Source organism: Octopus bimaculoides, chromosome 7, assembly GCF_046866305.1.
Source record: "Octopus bimaculoides isolate indiv1 chromosome 7, ASM4686630v1, whole genome shotgun sequence".
In the NCBI taxonomy this organism is placed as follows: Eukaryota; Metazoa; Mollusca; class Cephalopoda; order Octopoda; family Octopodidae; genus Octopus; species Octopus bimaculoides.
Window position 1 is genome coordinate 15,776,583 of NC_142934.1, and position 12,822 is coordinate 15,789,404.

At 36.2% G+C, this 12,822-nt stretch overlaps 1 protein-coding gene across 1 annotated transcript in view; it reads right to left on the reverse strand.

The window, feature by feature from the left end:
* Positions 1 to 2,255: 2,255 nt before the first annotated feature.
* The window catches only part of LOC106873384 (ATP-binding cassette sub-family D member 3), a 41,791-nt gene continuing 31,224 nt past the window's right edge, over positions 2,256 to 12,822 (reverse strand). The window contains exons 15-27 of the mRNA XM_089354871.1: positions 11,701 to 11,798; positions 11,161 to 11,252; positions 10,142 to 10,227; positions 9,484 to 9,550; positions 9,101 to 9,164; positions 8,019 to 8,096; positions 7,378 to 7,443; positions 7,179 to 7,292; positions 6,094 to 6,144; positions 5,499 to 5,543; positions 4,934 to 5,038; positions 3,474 to 3,530; positions 2,256 to 2,953 (exon numbers count right to left, since the gene is read on the reverse strand). Of these exons, the coding sequence (XP_089210997.1) occupies positions 2,876 to 2,953; positions 3,474 to 3,530; positions 4,934 to 5,038; positions 5,499 to 5,543; positions 6,094 to 6,144; positions 7,179 to 7,292; positions 7,378 to 7,443; positions 8,019 to 8,096; positions 9,101 to 9,164; positions 9,484 to 9,550; positions 10,142 to 10,227; positions 11,161 to 11,252; positions 11,701 to 11,798 (1,001 nt within the window). The 3' untranslated portion in view covers positions 2,256 to 2,875. The remainder of the gene's footprint in view (positions 2,954 to 3,473; positions 3,531 to 4,933; positions 5,039 to 5,498; positions 5,544 to 6,093; positions 6,145 to 7,178; positions 7,293 to 7,377; positions 7,444 to 8,018; positions 8,097 to 9,100; positions 9,165 to 9,483; positions 9,551 to 10,141; positions 10,228 to 11,160; positions 11,253 to 11,700; positions 11,799 to 12,822) is intronic.

Sequence of the window (12,822 nt, forward strand, 5' to 3'; positions counted from 1 at the left end):
CCAGATCTCTGCTGTTTTATATTTCCAAATTGATCAAGAAGAACATTAGAATTTGAAATCCTGCCCCAAATTTCTCTTAGTTGAGATTTTAAGTATTGAAATGCTACCATAGCGTGTTGCTGCAGATAATCTTCTTATCAAAATTTAATCTAATCTCAGCAGACCTTTGTTATACTTTAAAATACCAAGGTAGATTCTCCATTCAGGTGAATACTTCCAATTTAATTCAATATCAAGAAGAACATTAGAATTTGAAATCCTGCCCCAAATTTCTCTTAGTTGAGATTTTAAGTATTGAAATGCTACCATAGCGTGTTGCTGCAGATAATCTTCTTATCAAAATTTAATCTAATCTCAGCAGACCTTTGTTATACTTTAAAATACCAAGGTAGATTCTCCATTCAGGTGAATACTTCCAATTTAATTCAATATCAGAAAAATGGGAAGAGGAGAAGCAATTCATAAGTGGTGCTTTAAACCGACTGAAATTTAATTTTATGGATTTTCATCTGATACATGCAAGCAAGGAAAAGTAGAGATCACAATGATAATGCTAATAATTCAAAAGCACAAAGGCAACACCCATTACATTTTCACAGAACTTCCAGGACTAGTGGGTTATCCTCAAACTGGAGAAGTAGTCCAAAGACTTGCGACAGAAGACTCTGCTAAAGGCACTCAACTTTTAGTGAAATCCATTACATCACAATCACGTCCTGGGAATTCAAAGGTGATGTTAAACTGGGTGAGGGGCTGAGTTTACCACCCATGCTTTTGTAATTTACAAGCATGGGTTGGATGGTTAAGAATTTTGCTTCCCAACCACATGGTTTCAAGTTCAGCCCCACTGCATCCCGAGGCAAGTATCTACTACTCTTGTCCTGGGCTGACCAAAGCCTTGTGAATTTGCTAGATGGTTGTATGTATGGGTGTGTGCATTCTTGTTTAGGTATCACATGATAGTTGTAAATGAGTATCACCTGGTACAAGCAGTGTCATTCGTTTACAATCTTCCATGAAAACATTTGTCAGATGCTTCGAAACAGATGAGTTGGACACAGGAAAGTCATTGACCAAGAGAAGAATCTACCTCAACAAATTCTGATGAGTGCAACCATGGAAAAATGGACTTTAAAATGGTGATGATGATGAATGAATATATTGTGTTCTTGGATTAGACACAGAGCTCAATTTAGTATATAGACCATTGGCTCGAAGCAGCTGGCAATTTCTCATTACATCAAATGAAATTCTACCTAGAAAAAGTAGCACACAAATAAGAACAGTGGATAGGCACGGGCATGTCTGTGTGGCTTAGAAACATACCTCCCAACCGTATGGTCTCACTGCACTGCAGCTTGGGCAAGTGTCTTCTACAATAGCCCTGGGCCAATCAAACCCTAGTGAGTGGATTTGATAGATAAAAACTGAAAGAAGTCTGTGGTGTGTATATCATCATCATTTAATGTCCATTTTCCATGCTAGCATGGGTTGGACTGTTTCACAGAAGCTGGTCAGCTGAAGAGCTGCCTGGGCTCCATGTATGTTTTGGCATGGTTTCTATGGCTGGATGCCCTTCCGAATGCCAATCACTTTACAGAGTGTACTGGGTGCTTTTACGTGGCACTGGCACAGGTGCTTATATTTCTTTTTTACTCTAGGCACAAAGCCCGAAATTTTGGGGGAGGGGGCTAGCCAATTAGATCGAGCCAGTATGCAACTGGTACTTATATTTTTTCAACCCTGAAAAGATGAAAGGCAAAGTTGACCTCAGCGGAATTTGAACTCAGAATGTAAAGACAGATGAAATACCGTTAAGGTACTTATATTCAAAGAGATTTCTTCCGGACTTTACAACAAATCTCTAAAATTATATCATACAATTCTTCACCACAACTATCTCATTTATGTTTGTGTGTCTGTGTCTGTCCCCCCCACCCCACCATCGCTTGACAACCGATGCTGGTGTGTTTATGTCCCCGTAACTTAGCGGTTCAGCAGAAAGAGACCGATAGAATAAGGCTTACAAAGAATAAGTCCTGGGGTCGATTGCTCGACTAAAGGCAGTGCTCCAGCATGGCCGCAGTCAAATGACTGAAAAGAGTAAAAGAGTATACCACAGGTACCATGCTGTTACTGCTCCAAGTTGTTTTAACATCAATAATGAAAGACTAACAATGTTTTTTTTAAAAAAGAACAAAAACAAAAAGCAACTATTTATTGAACAGCTTTTAAAAATCAACACCTAATTTACATTATTATTATCATCATTATTAACATTTATTAATTAATATTATTATCGTAATTGATGCTCATTCCTAGCTGGTAAATTTATCTATTTCAAATTGGCATACTTTTCTCATTTTTCATAAAATCCTGCCACTGACATTAGTTTAGTGTGTGTGTATGTGTGTGTGTATATATATATACATACACACACATGTTTATACACATAATACAATAAAAACACATGTACATGCTATTTATACATGTATGTATGTATGTACATTCGCCCTATATTTTTTCCATGCTAATAGCATCAAAAATCAGACACAACATATCCAAACATACATATATATGTGTGTGTGTGTGTATGTGTATACACATACACGTGTATATTTTATATATATATATACACACACACACATACATGCGCAGAAATATACATGAATATGTACACCTGTATATGTGTATATATACACAAACATATATATATATTTACATATACACAAGACATAAATATATACACACACACACACACACACACATTTGTCAGACAGTTGATTTTCAAATAACACAGGTGCCAGCAGACACCGTCTTATCAAGATGTTATCAGTATTCATCAACCAATACAATTTACAGCAATCTTGTTAAGTCATGAACCAAATTCTTTTGTTTCAGGTGTGATTGGCTGGAATTCATAGTTGCCTTGTCCATCCATCTTCAAATAATACTGGAAGGCAAAAAAAAAAAATAAATAAATAAATAAACATATATAATTAATAATAATAACAGTGGTTTCAAATTGTGATACAACTCGAGCAGTTTTAGGGAGGGGAGGGAACAAGTCGATTACCTCGACTCCATTGTGTGACTGACTGGTACTTATTTTATCAACCCCAAAAAGATGAAAGGCTAAGTCAACCTTTGCAATAGTTAAACTCAGCAGGCCAGACAAAAGGAAAGATACGCATAAGTGGGCTGGTTACACCCCTAGCATAGGCCACGGGTTACGGTCTCACTTGGCTTGCCGGGTCTTCTCAAGCACATACACACAACACATATGAGTGTGTATAATACACAATTCCCATCCAACAAATTCACTCACAAGGCATTGTTCAGCCTGAGGCAAAAGTAGAAGACACTTGCTCAAGGTGACAAACCAGTGTGATTGCAAAGTGAGTTTCTTGACTAGAGGGCCAAATATTTTTTATACAACTACACAAAATTGCAGAAACTGAAGAATTTATTACCTCATGGTGCTCCCACAGAGATTTTCTATGTGAAACTGTAAACAGTGTAATTCCAAGCTGAAAGAAAATGGAATAAAATACAATGAAATGGAATTCAGCGAAGAAAATGGCAAGGAACAAAAATGTGAATGTTAGTAGTTTCAGTTTGTAAAAGAAGCCAACAAAAAAGTCTCTAAATAGTCAGTAAATCGACCAAATTAGCCTCAAATCACAACCTGCCATTTTAAAATGGCGAGTACATATAGGTTTGGGTAATATACTATGCCTGAAAATCTGAAAAATAAATGGGAATGATTATACCTGGAATGCTTTTGATCATGAGTCTGTTCATTCAAAGCTCACCTTGAGGTTAAACATCATCATCATCATCACCATTTAACACCAAGCTTCCATGTTGACATGGGTTGGATGGTTTGATAAGGTCTGATGAGTCATAGGGCTACATCATACATCAATATCTACATAGACATGGTTTCTATAGCTGGATGCTTGTCCTGACACCAACCAGTTTATAATAAGAACGTACTGGGTGCTTTTTTTCATGACATCAGCATTAGTGATAATCACCTCATAACTTTCAAGACCAAGGCCCTAAAGTGGCCTCTATAATTGAAGGGGAATAAATAGAAAGAGAGTGGGTGGTGATCTTTGGTGATGAGGAATGGTAACTAAGAGGAGAGAAACGTAAGGGTATGGCAGGGAGCAGTGGAGAGGGAAGGGATTAGTGATAGGTTGAGACTAAACATTAATCCTCTGGGACCAGGATCCCTGTGTCTAACTTTACTTGCCACCTGGGCTCCTGAGCAGAAAAAAAATGCATACACACCTTAAAGTAATGATTATAGGCAGACTAATGGACAGAAGCACTAAAACATTTAGGAGAATAACAATAATAGGCCTATCCCTCAACTACTATATTTGTTCACCCAAATTGATCCTTTCCTTATCACTTTCCCCAGTTTGATTGTCTGTGTATGAGTAAACACTTTGTCCAAAGAACAAATACCATCAACAATTTCCTCAACTGTAGAGTCTAGGCCGAGCTCATTTACCAGATGAAGTGCTGGGTTCATTACACACTTGTTTCATTGCAAAAAATCCATTCTTTTTACAAGCTGAACATTAACCATTATCTGATCAGACTCAGAGAGCCTTCAATGGTCGTGACCAAATTCATTTCTTCTCAATTAAAACCAAAACAAACTTTAAAAGTGCTACTTAACCCTTTTCATACCAACTAGTGTGAGATCACCCCTGGCTCTACAATACAAACTTAGCAATTTAAAATGATCTAAATTCAAACCTTATTTCAAAATGTCATGTTAATTTATGTTTCAAAAGCTAGTTTAATGACGACACAGTTATCTTGCTAAATTTTTTCTTTCTTTCTCACAATTAATTGAAACAAAAGCCATGCATTTCAAAAGGAAAAGGCTAACAAAATAGTTAATAGAAGTTACCTTTCTGCAATGTTGGTAAATAAAACCTTCGACATCGACACTGACAGCACTGGTACATTCATCTAGAATAGCAAACTGGGGTTTGTGGTAGAAGAGACGAGCCATCTGGAGAAAATGAAAAAAAAGAAATAACAGGATTACATTGTAAGTTCAATTAATGCATGTCACTCATACACACTTGTGTGTGCTTTATATAATTTGTGTCTGTGTTTGTCCCCCACTGCTGGCATCTTTATGTCCCCATAACTTAGTGGTTCAGCAAAAGGAACTCGATAGAATAAGTACCAGACTTCCAAAAAAAAAGTATTGGAGCCGGTTCATTCAACAAAAATTCCTCAAAGCAGTACCCCAGCATGGCCACAGTCTAATGATTGAAACAAGTAAAACCCAAAAGGTACAAGGATAAGTAAACACTAATTGTTATCACAGAGGACTAATTGTAGTAATAGTTGCAACATGAATTACACATTTTAAAATTAAAGATTTGAAAATTAAAATACAAAATAACTAGAACAATTATAACTAAATTTAATTTTAGATTTATAATTAAAATTTTTTCACTTACAGCCATTCTTTGTTTTTCACCTCCACTGAGAACATCCATCCAATCCTGAATAAGAAATAAGAGTTCAGCTGCTTTATACATCTATATTGTGTTTGTGAATTTGTTATACAGGGTGATTAAATCTAAGATTCGTTTATTTATAACAGTGGCTCGCAAACTTCCTCAGGTTGTCACCTGCTTGGCACCCGGGCCATATTCCTAGTGCCCCACTTCACCCCACTCACCACCACAAACACAGACCACTTTCTGTAACAAATTCAAAACAACTGTATTTCACAAATAAAACTTAACCTAATTAACTCATTATTTTGTTGTTTTACATCCATCGCCCCCTTTTGACCACCCCATTACTGCCCCCTTTGGTCACCCCATTACCGCCCTCTTTGGCCACTCCATTATCGCCTTCTTTGGCCACCCCATTATTGTCCCCAGGGATCTTTCCACCACCCCCAGGGGAGCAGTACTGCACACTTTGAGAACCACTGATTTATAAGATTTACGATACAAGGGGTCAAAAACATAAAATTTCTTACAAGCAGAGATTAAAATGTTACTAATAGGTTACAAAAAAATGATGTAAAAACAGCCAACAAACCTTCACCGACTCCCAACCACCTTCTCTCTCCAGTAAATACCCTAACTGAACCTGAAAAACAAAAGAAAAAAATCATTTAAGCTGCTAACTGCCAAATTTTTTTATTCATAATTTTTGGCTTTGCCTGGTGTCTCAGGAGTTAAAATAATATATAGTATTTATATTATCTGCATATGTGAGTTATCTTGGAAATTATAATAAATTTTTTGAAAAGTCCCAAATGGGGATCACTGAAAAAAAAGCATATTTATCCTTTTTCTATTCAATTTCAATAATAAACATTTTAGTTTTTTTGGAAACTATAGTATCAAATGCAAAAGTGTATGAAATATCAATGAATGATATAAACGAGAAATGCAAAAAAAAAAAAAAATGTTTTCAAAACAGTCAATATTTTTGTAGTTCAAAAATTGTGATTTATGACATAAAATGTCCTCTAGAATAAGCCAGGGCTAATAATGATAAACTTTAACTACTAAATATCGTTAAACACACCTCCGCAAATGCAATGTACATAAGCAATTCACTTTAAATACAACGAACAAACAGCAGTGAGACTGTTTTTAGCAGATCCCCAAATGGGGTTCACGGCAGGCAATGAGTTAGTGTCCAACTAGAACAAAAAAATTATATAGGTGCAGGTATGATTATAGGTACAAGCATGGTTGTGTAGTTAAGTTTGCATATGGTTTCAGGCTGAGTCCCGCAGCACAATAACTTGGGTAAGCATTTTCTATTATAGCTCTAGGTGGACCAAAGCCTTGCAAGTGAATTTGGGAGACAGAAACTGAGAGAAGTGTGCGTTTGTGTGTGTGTATGCACATGTGTCTGTGTGCTTGTTTATATTTGTGCTCTATGTTGCACGCCTTTCAAGACATGTGAAATAAAAGGTTCATTTCTTGAAAACCAGGTAGGAAAAGGGGTAATGACAGGAAGGGTATCCATTAAAACAATGCCTCAATAATATATTCACCTAACCCATGCCAGCATGGAAAAACAGATGTGAAACAAACAAGTTAAGAAAAAGAAATATTTTCGCACCTTTATTTTCAATGCAGAAAGAAAGTGGTGGGAAACAAGCTTACCTTTTCCAAAATATCTTCTAGTTGAGCATCACTAATGTTCTTTGCCCTTTGATCTACATAAACATCTGGGTATATCATTTGTTCCCGGAGTGAGCCAACAGCCATATAGGGTCGCTACAAAGATAGAGAAGGGATAGTTTATTAGACTCAAAACAGTATAAAACATCAGATGATGATGATGATGTGTTATTCAACTTACCTGAGGCACGTAAAAGAGTTTCCGTTTATCTGGTTTAATTAATGTTCCACCAAACAATGGCCACAACTGTAATAATAACGATAATATTATTAGTGTTATTGTTATTTCGAGCAGGTCAAACAAGCTCAAAGAGGCTCCCTTTCTAGCTCCGCTCAAGTCTTTCGGTAAGGCACTTTATTACTCTAGCTGTTGATTAGTCCAGGGGTTTTCAAACTTTTTGACTTGCGGACCCCTTTATACTTCAGGCTTTACCTTAGGGACCTCCTTATAAACGCTTATGAAATTTATACATAAATATTTGCTTAAAATAACATATATTTTTTACATTTATTTATTTAACAGTATTTAACAAATAGGTTTATTGTCAATTAAAAGATTTCGATTAAAAAACATATATAAAATCAAATTGCCCATAAAAAGTATTTGCTGTCCACGGACCACAGTTTGAAAACCCCTGGATTAGTCTACCAGGAATACAGGTGCCGCTCCAAACAACTTTATGATCAGAATGTGGTTTGTTAGTCTCCTGACTGAGCAAGCAGAAGGTAAACCCATGGGAACACATAAAAAGAAATTATTGATGTAAAAGGTTTTTTTTTTTTAAGAAACAAAAAAAAAGGGAGAAAAGAAGGAAAACTTACTTCTCCAAGAGTACGGAACAAAGAACTTTTTCCACATCCATTTGGACCACATACCAGAACATTCATGCCAGAATGTACCTAGAGAAAAACAAAAAAAAAAACAAATACATTTGTAAAGAAACAGTATACTTTATTGAATTCTTTTTAAATACATATAGATCTTATATGAGAAGGTGTTAGAAAGTTCCTGGCTTTAGGGGTATTGCGAAAGACCTGGTTGAAGGCCCAACCTTCCAAGTTCTTTTACACGTCTTAAAAAAACTGAAGGACCACTGCAATAAGTGTGAATCTGAGAGGGGAATATGTTGAATAAAATCATAATTAAGTGACCCTCCTCAATTTTCTTTTACCCAAAGCCAGGAACTTTTCAACATTCCCAGGATTCTAGAGACTGGACTAGGTTCAGTTTTTTTTTTTTTCATCTTTTAGTCAGGCATGAAGGCAGTGCCCATAATTCTTTACACAATTTCCAAGACCGAAAGGAAGGTATCCTCAAACTGGAATCCTGCTTCAAATGCTTGCAACAGCATGGATTCAGCTAAATGCACAAAAGTAACAGGTGGTGGTGGCAGTGTTAGTTTAAACTTGGAGACATTAAGTCTACCATCTAAATAGGTCATGGCAGCATTTGAACTCAGAACACAAAGGACAGGAATAAATATCACAAAGCACCTGGTCTGATCCTCTTACAGTTCAGCCAAACCACAGTCCTGGATTGGTGCTTTTTTTTCTTTCTTTTTTATCAATCCAGAAAAGATGAAAAGCAAAAGTGACCTCTGTAGGACTCATAACCTTCCTAAATTTCACACAAGGCCTGCAGTTTGCAGGGGAAGGGAAAGTCAATTACATCAACCCCAGTCCTTAACTGGCACTTATTTTATTGACTCCAAAAGGGTGAAAGTCTAAGTTGACCTTGGAAGAATTTGAATTCGGAATATAAAGAGCCAGAAGTATTGCCACTAATCTTTGCATTCAATATGCCAATTTTATTTCACCTTTTTAATTATGTTTATTAGTATTGACAACTTCCAGCTGCCATTTGGAAAATATAAAATGGTTAGAATTTGAGGTAGCAAACTTACCTCAAAAGTCATCTCCTTGATTAGAACATCGCCATTAGGTGTCACTAACGGAACTTTGTCAAACCTGGAGGAAATTTAAAGAAACTCAGGTAAATGGAATAATAACTAACAATTACTTTTAAAAAAATCAATGAAAATTCTTTAAAAAATCAATGTGTGTATTCTCAGATCTGTGTGTATGTGTGTGCTGCTAACCCTCACCTGTTTCCAAGTAAGGTAATATGTGTTTGCTATGTGTGTGTGTGTGTGTATCTGTCTGCATAAGTGTGTATGTGCTGCATACGCGTGTGTGTCTGTGTGTGTGTGTGTGTGTGTGTGTACACATATTGCGAACATGTGTGTGCATGTGTCTCTGTCTGCAAGGAACATAGATGTCAACTTACATAATCATGTGATCTTTGAAAATAATTTTGCCACTGCCAGGTTTTAGTGGGAATGGTCTGTTCAAACCTGAAGAAGAAGAAGAAGAAGAAAACAAAGGAGTCAAATTACAGAAATCAAGTTCAACATGACCTCCTCATTACTGTACTTCAATAGAAACAATATGACAGAGCTTTCTGCTTATCATTAACATCATCACCATTTTAACATCCATTTTTCTAAGCCAGCATGAGTTAGATGGCTCCCACACTATCTTACCAATTGTCACAATCCTTCAACACCTGATAAACACAAGTATAGCAACAGAGAAAAATAATTTTTTTGATGGTTTATAATGACTGGATGCCTTCACCATCACCTACCACTTTACAATATGGACTGGATTTGTATTATCATGTCACAAGCACTAGAGATGTTACTCCCCAACAAGACAAAAAAAGTCCCGTGTTGACTCACCCCACCAACCCTTAATACTATAGTATAGTAACCATTACATAATTACTATATAACAGAAAATACAATTCATAAATACTGATGATCAAAACAATAATTCTATTTAACAGTCTGTACATATAACTACTATATAATATTGAATACACTTTAGATATAAATTAACCCTTTCAGGTTCTCCAACCGCTAAAATAAATAAATAATGCTCACCATTTTCAATTACCATTGTGCGTTTATATGATCCTTTATTGAGTTCATCAAGAACTTGCATCAACTCTGTTACTCGGGCAGTGAATCTGTTTGTTAAATGTAAGAAAATATTTTTAATTATAAACAGTAGGAAAATGGAAAGTAATAAAATGTTCATGTATGCCAATAGATTCATATTTATATAGGTTTAGACATGTTTGTAACAATCGGCCGTTGCCGGTACCGCCTGACTGGCCATCGTGCCAGTGGCATGTAAAAGCACCCACTACACTCTCAGAGTGGTTGGCATTAGGAAGGGCATCCAGCTGTAGAAACTCTGCAAGATCAGATTGAAGCCTGGTGCAGCCATCTGGTTCGCCAGTCCTCAGTCAAATCGTCCAACCCATGCTAGCATGGAAAGCAGACGTTAAACAATGAGGAGGATGATATATATATATATATATATATATATATACACACACACACACATTTAGTTATATATATATATACACATGCATACAATCAGACAGATACATACATACACCCAAACATGTGAGAGTATGTATGTGTGCATGTACACACACACACATGCATAATTATATACATAAACACATACATACATTCAGACATATTCATATATACAAATATAATTCATACAAGTTCATATATACAATTTTATGTATATTTTCATACCTTACATACACACAATCAGAGCATACACTCCTATAAATGTATGTGTATGTATGTATATATATATATATATATATATATATATATATATATATATACACACACACGCACACAAGCAGAGCTTTCAATATACATGTCATAATATTTTTCTTATATAACATTAAACTTTATCTACACTGTAGTATTTTGATTTGGTTTCCAATATTTTTGCATTGTATGGTTTAGTCAGTCCCTCAACTCAAACCATACAGATTGTAGATAGTCATTAAGGCATAGTTAAACATCCATGCACAGCTCTCTTGTGGGTGCCACTAAAACGTTTAAGTAGTCAAATAACTGATATATGTTACCCTGATAATCGAGTCATTTCACGTCCGGCTAGTACAATTCGTCCAGTAGCTTCTGCCATTTTGACCAGCATTCTCCCACTTTTATAATAGTCCTGAAAAAAATAAGAATAAAATACTGTATTTTCCAGAATACAAGTTGACATAGTACATGGATTGTTAGTGGCAGTGTCTGAATGTTTACACTAAAGCCTGCTGCAGTTCACATGAAATTTTTAGTCGTCCAAAGTTATCTTGGTATTTAAGTTCACCTACATTTTTTGGCCGTAAATTTTGGTGTGAAAAGAATTGACTTGTATGCCAGAAAATAAGATAAAGTCAACACTTTCCTTGTTTAACAAAAATTGTATCCCAGTGGGGCAAGCTAGAGGTAGTACATAACTTCCGTTATCTAGGTGACCAAGTTAGTAGTGGAGGTGGATGCTCTGAGAGCATAGCTGTGAGAATAAGATTAGGATGGGTGAAGAAAATTAGAGTTTTGACTTTCAATAGGCCATTATGGAATGTAGATGAAATGGTGAAAATGAAAATATAAAACCTCACCTCCAGGAGTTCACTTTTGGTGCTGTGCAGATGGCGTGGATGAGCAAGGTTCAGGAATGGACGACTTACCACCAAATATCCACAAACAGTTGCAACATCTGTTGGTTATAGACAATATATATTCCGCAATAGTTAATATCATACATCATAATCATTGATATCATTATTATCAGCAGTTTTATGCCTTTTTTTGTTTTGCTTTTTTTCTATACCAATATGAGGGAGCTTCTATGCAGTCCCTGGGGCTATAGCAACCAAATTTCCTTCAAATCACAGTTGTAAAAAAAAGAGGCATTCTTTTATTATTTCTTTTGTTTCAAATCATTTGGCTGCGACCATGCTGGAGCACTGTCTTGAGGGGGTTTTAGTCAAACAAATCAACCCCAGGATTTATCTTTTAAGCCTAGTACTTATTCTATCAGTCTCTTCTGCCAAACTGCTAAGTTACAAGAGTGTAAGCACACCAACATCAGTTGTCAAAAATGGTGGGGAGGGACAAACAGTCTCACACACACACTAATACATAAATATAGACATACATACACAGGACAGGCTTCTTTCAGTTTCCGTCTACCAAATCCACTCACAAGGTTTTGATCAACCCAAGGCTATAGCAGAAGACACTTGCCCAAGATGCCACACAGTAGGACTGAACCTGGAACCATGTGCTTGGGCGGTTGGGAAGCAAGCTTCTTATTACACAGCCATGCCTGTACCAATTGACCAATTTTTTTTTTCTTGGATTAATCAGAGAAGGAATGGTAATACCCATGATAATTTTGCAGGGTCTTTAAGATGAGTGAGAAAAAGAAGAGAGGTGAAACCAGGACATGCGAGTTATCCTCAGATCAGGGCCCTGGTAGCAAGGGGCCAAGGCCTACAACAGAAATGAACTCTACTAATTTCATCCAAATGCCAGGCAATGGTGTTAAGCTAATCCACAGATAAAGCCAGCCATTTAGTTGAGATATACAAAAATTAACGAGATCACAGCTGAAACACCTTTAATTAGAGATTCAGCTTGATCAGGATCAACCCAGGGCTAAAATCACTACAGCTACTAGGAAAGGAAGGATATGAAGCAATCTCAACTTCCGTAGGATCTGAACACAGAGTAAGCAT